Source organism: Topomyia yanbarensis, unplaced genomic scaffold (genome assembly GCF_030247195.1).
Source record: "Topomyia yanbarensis strain Yona2022 unplaced genomic scaffold, ASM3024719v1 HiC_scaffold_543, whole genome shotgun sequence".
Lineage (NCBI taxonomy): Eukaryota > Metazoa > Arthropoda > Insecta > Diptera > Culicidae > Topomyia > Topomyia yanbarensis.
In genome coordinates this window covers 18,336-25,000 of record NW_026683762.1, presented here as the reverse complement: position 1 = coordinate 25,000, position 6,665 = coordinate 18,336, and the positions used below count along the sequence as shown (strand labels likewise).

At 38.5% G+C, this 6,665-nt stretch overlaps 1 protein-coding gene and 1 long non-coding RNA gene across 3 annotated transcripts; one reads left to right on the top strand and one right to left on the bottom strand.

The window, feature by feature from the left end:
• The first annotated feature begins 710 nt into the window (after positions 1-710).
• LOC131695800 (uncharacterized) lies at positions 711-2,030 on the top strand. Of its 2 annotated transcripts, XR_009306716.1 has the most exons (4): positions 711-769; positions 998-1,330; positions 1,457-1,616; positions 1,684-2,030. It is a non-coding gene; the product is annotated as an uncharacterized LOC131695800 (long non-coding RNA). The 2 variants fall into 2 exon arrangements; XR_009306715.1 differs by lacking the exon at positions 711-769 and having other exon boundaries at positions 929-1,330.
• Positions 2,031-5,153: 3,123 nt separating this feature from the next.
• Positions 5,154-6,310, bottom strand: LOC131695799 (uncharacterized). Its single transcript, XM_058984323.1, has 3 exons — positions 5,877-6,310; positions 5,488-5,817; positions 5,154-5,400 (listed from the first exon to the last, which is right to left on the bottom strand). Exons 1-3 carry the CDS (start codon positions 5,982-5,984, stop codon positions 5,275-5,277), a joined length of 564 nt encoding a protein of 187 aa, XP_058840306.1. The 5' UTR covers positions 5,985-6,310; the 3' UTR covers positions 5,154-5,274.
• Positions 6,311-6,665: the final 355 nt, after the last annotated feature.

The following is a 6,665-nucleotide window of genomic DNA, read 5'->3' as shown; positions in this document are numbered from 1 at the left end:
TTTCACTACCAGGTTCTCGTTAACACTAATAAAATTACAAATTACAAATTAAGAGATTGTGAACCAAACGTAAACAGACCGCTGTAAACAAATCCTCCACCTGATTTGCTCCAATGACGAATGGAAAAGATCTGGAAGATAAAGGGGGTTTGACTGTATTAGTACCGCGAAAAAGGTACACTGAAAATAATCTACACATGCATTTTAATGTCGTTTTTGCTTGAGGCACAAACTAGCTCAGTTTCGGACCTAACTGCTGTCAAATCGATTGTTTCAAGCCAATTTCGAACCTAATGGGATTTTCGATTGATTGACACCGGTGTAGTGGATTGCACTGGTTTTGCACTTTCTAGCAGAAGTGTCAATGGAACATACCCAGTTTTCTGCACTTCTGCTAGAAAGTGCAAAAACAGTGCAGTTTCAGTGCACTCCACTAAACCGGTGTCAATCAATCGAAAACCCCATAAGTTATGCGTCACTGAACTGAAAACCGAGTTGCGTTCCAACCTGAAATATATTGCGGTTTCGCTCACACCGCCGCTTTGTTGTTAGAATCCAAAGGGATCATCCTAGGGCGTGACACTCTTTTATAAAAATATTTCACCTGGTTTTATATTTTTTATATCTCCTTATATTTATTTATAATTGTCTATAAAAGTATAACTATTCGAATCGAAAAAAAAAATTCGAACACCCGTTACCATAGTAGCCTTAGTTACCGTGATTATAAACAATGAAAAAATAGTTTGCATAATTCTGGCTGGTTCTGGTTAGTATTCGGCTCCAATGACACAACCGATCCTAATTAGAAAAGGTTGTGTCACTGGAGCTGGGTACTAAAAAAAACCAGCAAGAATTACGGGCACATTTTCTGGTTGGACTTCTTGGGACTCATCTGCGGTGGTTTTCCTGGTTTAGTAAAATCAGAGTTAGACACAAAAACGCAGCTTTGTCAAATCCTAGTCTCGGTTTCTGCAATTTCTTTACCTTAAAACAGCTCCATCTTAACATCGATAGTGATTCAGCCATCCCATTCGCAACAATAGCCACGATCCCAGAGTTTTTCACCAACATTTCACAACAGAAGCAGCAAATTATGATTTTCCGTCATCCGACAAATAAACGATACTTCTGCCACAGGATTTGACGCTAATTAAACAACTGCAACTAGTACAAACTTCAAGGTGCAAACAACCACAAACTAGAATTATCATCACCCATTACCGCATTAGGACACAGCAAAGGCACCTTCAGGTACAATAGTAGCAGTATACAATACAGTTTCAAGCACCGCTAGCAGGAGGATCCACTATTCAGTTGGTGCAGCAAGGTAAGTCATTTTTGACTATTATTTTTAATTTCGAAAAGATCAGTACCGTATTCAATACATTGTAATGTAGTAATCCTTTTATTTGAAAGAAAAAACCTCGTGCTCAAAAATTTATATCACTTTCAGATTGAATTGACCATAAATCCAACCGTAAACACAACAGCAAGGTGCTTGGAAGGAATTTGTGTGCGTATGACTCGTTTGGAAAAAGTGCTTACCCTCGGAACCTCAGTTCTCTTGCACGCTGCCGGAGAAATCCGTCACCATTAAGTTGAACAAGAACCAGGTAATATTGCCAACAAGTGTAATATCAATTGACCCATACTGATTTGACATTTGCTTCTTTCGTACAGGATGAGTCCTTCAGGGAGACGACGCGCAAGGGTTGATGTTGGAATCGCAGATCACGCTCTGAAAATATCGCAAGCTAGATCCCTCTCAGCAGCACGCAGTAAACCCTGACAGGAAAGGTGGGGCGCAAAATCCCTGTAAACCAACGACAGCCCGACAAGATTCAGTGGTTGTTAATATTTAGCATAGCGTAAAAAGCGTAGTAGAAGGTAGATGGCCCATAATAGCAAGCCAGTCCCATGGTTTGTACTGTCGCTATACGCTTGATTTTCCCTATGCTATGGGCTTCTCGATGTGCATCACATTAAGTAAAAAAACATCAAGAAAATGAGATGAAAATTTGCAGCATCACGTAACCAACAAAGTAGTGTTTTGCTTAGAAAAGTCCCCCAATCTTACTCGTTATCAAAGGTCGACGACATTAAGGACATTATCAAAGATCGACGATAAAGTTATTTCGCTATGTGAGTAGTCTATATCTGCTGCGATTAGACCTTCCTTCAACGGAGAAACTGGAAGAGATTTCTTCGTTTCTTCGAAATCAATTTTCTTCCGTCCAGCTTCAGTAACGTATGCTTTTTCCTCGTTGGGCTTGGTGCATTCAAGACGTAAGGCTTGTACAAAATTAATCTGATCATCCAATAGTAATTCGTACTCTTCCTGTTGTTTCGCATCTTTTGAACCGAACTTATACAAAGCCGAGGCCAAGTGCTCCGCTCCGCTTCCCATTTTTTGTTCCGAGTTGGGTATCTTCGCCCGTTCATCTACTACATATTCCTCTTTTTCGCCTTTTTGATATCTTCCGGTATATGATATCGTGAAACTCGCTCCAACTGCTTTGCCTTCCCACGATCCTCAACCATCTGAAGCAAGTTTATTTTATACTCCCGAACCTGCTGACCCGATGCCTCAAATAGATACTTATCCAGAATGTCCGCTTCGAGCGCAACCTTATCATCTTTACGTTTTTCCACATATCGTTGACGAATCCTCAACTTGGGTAGTAACTTGTCTTCATCATCCACTTCCAGCTTCAATCTTTTGGCTGCCTCTTGATAAGCATTTCTGCTAGTTGGTGCCACAACTTTCCCAGCGCGACCTTCATACTTTTTCTGCAACCGTTGTGAAAACTCGTCACGTTTCTTGATACGTATTACGTCGGCGGACCTTTTCCTCGCAATCCTATCCTCTTCCGAGGACGAGCTGCTTTTTCATCTTCGACTAATTTTAGGCTGAAAACACGGGAATATATACAACATATTAGGTTTGTTCCAGTACATAGAAGTTACTCCCTGTTGCTCCGGAGCAAAAAATTCTTGCTCCTTTTCACTCCGGTTTGCCACCACAAGAAGAAAAAAGAGAAGAAGATAGTACAGGAACTATTTTCTCCCTGTTTGCTCCGGAGTACTTCCAGTTTCTCCTGGTACTGGAACAAACCTATTATTTACAGACCTTTGTAGTTCACAGCGGCAGAAACCTGTGAATCGTTTTCATTAGTTTGTATATTTTATTGCTTCGGATGACAGTTCTTAGGGTGGCACTCACATCGGCCACATCTAATGGACTTTCAATGGTTTTAAGTACTCGAAAAAACTATTTTTGATCATTGAAGGCGGAACCGGTTCTGGAAAGACTACTCAAATCCCAAAATATCTTTACGAAGCGGGCTTCATTGACGGAAAAAAAATATTGGGTGTACACAGCCTTGGCGTGTCGCGGCAATGTCGGTGGCAGCGTGCGTGGCTTAATGAAATCTGGGCAATGAGGTTAGATACAGTATTCGTTTCAAGGATTGCACTTCTGAAAGACTGTTATTAAATCAGAGATGCCAGGTACTTTTTTCAAATGTCTGCAACAATAATTTTAAATGTCTGGGAAGAACAAAAAATGTCAGGAAAGCTAGTGTAACCAAAAGCCTTTATATTCAAAAATCTGCAAATATCTGCAACAAAACTAAAAAATCTGCAAATATCTGCAACCAAACTAGAAAATCTGCAAATATCTGCGTCATCGAAAAAATCTGCAGCTTATATTAAAAGTCTGCGAATTTGCAGACTTGTCTGCAAACCTGGCATCTCTGTATTAAATATATGACGGATGGTACATTGCACACACGCTCGTAAAAAGTTACTCAAAAATGAGTTTAATCCCACCCATTTCCAGATAAAGTGGAACAACCCTTAAATTGAGTAATTCCGGAGTTACTCAAATTTGAGTAAGCCAGCCTGAACCAAAAACTGAGTAATTATTACTCGGTTTTTGAGTACAATATTATCTACACTAAACCCAAAAGTGCTTCACTAGTACTCAGATTTTGAGTTCAACATTGCTCAAATTTTGAGTTCAGTACAAATTTAACAAAACCAAAAATTAAGTAATTATTACGCAGACTTTGAGTTGAACATTACTCAAATTTTGGGTTCAGTAGAACTTCAACAAAACCAAAAATTGATCGATTTTTACTCATATTATGAGCAGAAGCTTACCCAATTTTTGAGTAGACAACAAAGCCAGTTGTAATTCCTCAGTTTTTGGGTAGAATATTACCCAATTTATGAGTGCAATATTTCATTAAAACCCAGTAAAGTTCAGCCGGAAATGAGCCGGAATTCCAGCTGTTTCCAGTCAGTATTCCGGCTCCAGTGACACAACCGATTCTAGTTAGAATAGGTTGTGTCACTGGAGCCGGAGTACTGACTGGAGCCAGCCGGAATTCCGGCTCATTTCTGACTGAACTTTACTGAGAAACATCCGGATTATGACTTGCAATTCTGAATGGTTTCTGTAAGAAGAAATGCAACAACCGATTCCTATTTAAATTGGTTCATGATCGATTGTTGCATTTGAACTGGAACTAAACCGGTTTACATCCAGTAAAGAAATTGACCGTCAAAATTTTGTTTTGGATACAACACAATGCAGTCTTTCTTTTCTTATGGAATATTTTTACAATAATAATTAAAGAAACTTCTGTTTATTAAATTTTATGGTTTTTAGTAAGTATTGTATAAAAAAGTTGTCCTTTTATTTGTTGTCAATACGTGCGCGGGAAACTTCAATAAAAGTTTGGACGAGTCTATTCACAGTTGTCCTCTGACTGTGCGGAATTATATTATATATGGCACATGCCAGAAAGTCCCAAAACATTCTAAAATTAGGTGGCACCTCCACTCCGAGAACTGCGTGGCATTTGAATAAAATTTCCACTGCATGAATAGAATTGTTAGTCTCGAATATAACTTTTTTCTTACAAATGACGGCATAATTTCCTCTTTTCATCGGGCTTGCTACGCACACCATGTGTAGTTTGGAATCAGTTGCGGGGGATGCCACGTATGTATCTAAGCACTCCTAATGATGATATAAAATCATTACATCTAACCTTATGTATATTATATTGCATTTACCCCAATCCAACGAATTAAAATTGAAGCCGAATGTTCTTCGCCTACAGTTGGACAGCCTACCAGCGTTCTTTTTTGTCCGCGAATTGGCATATGAGAAATTATTCTCAAGCATCCTCGAATGTGATCTGTGAATAGTTTTACAAATTTAAAATTTTATGACAGACCTTTGGGCTAAATTAAAAAAAATTATATCTCACCATCTTCTACTCTAGAGAATCTGGACGGTGAATAAGATAGACACTGAGAGAAGACATCCTCGATTTTGAGACCTTCTGTTCTGTTAGGATACAATCTCTCAAACATTTGACGAATCTAGAAAAAGTGATATGATATAAATATTCATATGTTCCGTGAATACCATAAAGTGAAATAGTAAATAATAAAAAATAAACATGTTACCACCAATCCTTCATATGAACACAGGTGTGGAAACATATCCAAGATATCATTAACGGGTTTCTTTTCTTTTAATAACAGTTTGAGGACTGGAAAGCATCGGTCCATTTCATCACAAATATGTTCTGCTACTGATGCCGATGCAAGCATTACTCGGAGCAATTGAGCCCGCTCTACAAGTTCAGTTGAAACGGACTCTTCTACAGGCATAGTTCCTCGATTATATTTATGTTTTTCTGCAGGTAGCTGTTTGATGACATTCCGGATGCGATGAAATATCATGCCAGTATGAGCACCCTTTTCCTTGCCTCCGTTGCGCCAAAAGAAAAATGACTAGCATGAAAATAATTATAATTATATTAGAGAAATTAAATAAGCATAGAATAACAAACCTCATCAGGAGCAGTTGGTGTGACTCGCGTATTACTAAGTTGTGGAAATAATTTTACGATTTGAACAGCTGCCGCATGCTGTTGATCAACAGAAGGATACCTGCGCATTTAGAGATCATTGGTTCGTTACTCCGAAAAAGACCAAAAAGATTCCGTGAAAGATTAAGTTCTAAATTTCTTAAAAAAAATCTAAATGGTAAAAGTATGAACGGTATTTGATTCGTAATTCTTTGCATGCTGGGACACATCTATTATTTTCTGAAGAAAATCGGTCAGTTTATTACTGTTTTAAAAGTCTGTAAATGTCTGGACCAGGCATACGCAGAACTTTTTTTTAATCACCGATATCATACTTTTTGATCTGCCTCTCGTTTCTTCTGCTGCAAATTTTGTGCATTGGACGTATTCGGTCTATCCACTCATTGAATATTTACTAGAAGTATATGCTAGAAAACGCATGAAAATTCTCGACAAACATATGATTACGGCCTAAAAGCCAACTGTCAAAATCCACTTTGAATGGAAATTCCGGACAAACCGTTACACGCCAATCACAGATGTTGGTAGTAAACGAAAGAGAAAAGTTTTCTCTTTCATAAACTGTTGTGAGCTGTGTTCGACTAGTAACGGTTTGTCTGGAATTTCCATTCAAAGTGGATTTTGACGGTTGGCTTTTAGGCCGTAATCATATGTTCGTCGAGAATTACAGCAAAAGAGACGGGAATGAAAGTATGCTAATTCTGCATATTTTTGTTTCTCAGTGCAGCAAATCTGTCCACAGTCTGTAAA

Coding starts and splice junctions, on each gene's coding strand:
- LOC131695799 (XM_058984323.1), bottom strand. CDS start 5,984: ATGCGCAGGTATCCTTCTGTTGATCAACAGCATGCGGCAGCTGTTCAA. Junction 5,818..5,876: donor CACCAACTGCTCCTGATGAG/GTTTGTTATTCT, acceptor TTTTCATGCTAG/TCATTTTTCTTTTGGCGCAA. Junction 5,401..5,487: donor GTTCATATGAAGGATTGGTG/GTAACATGTTTA, acceptor CACTTTTTCTAG/ATTCGTCAAATGTTTGAGAG.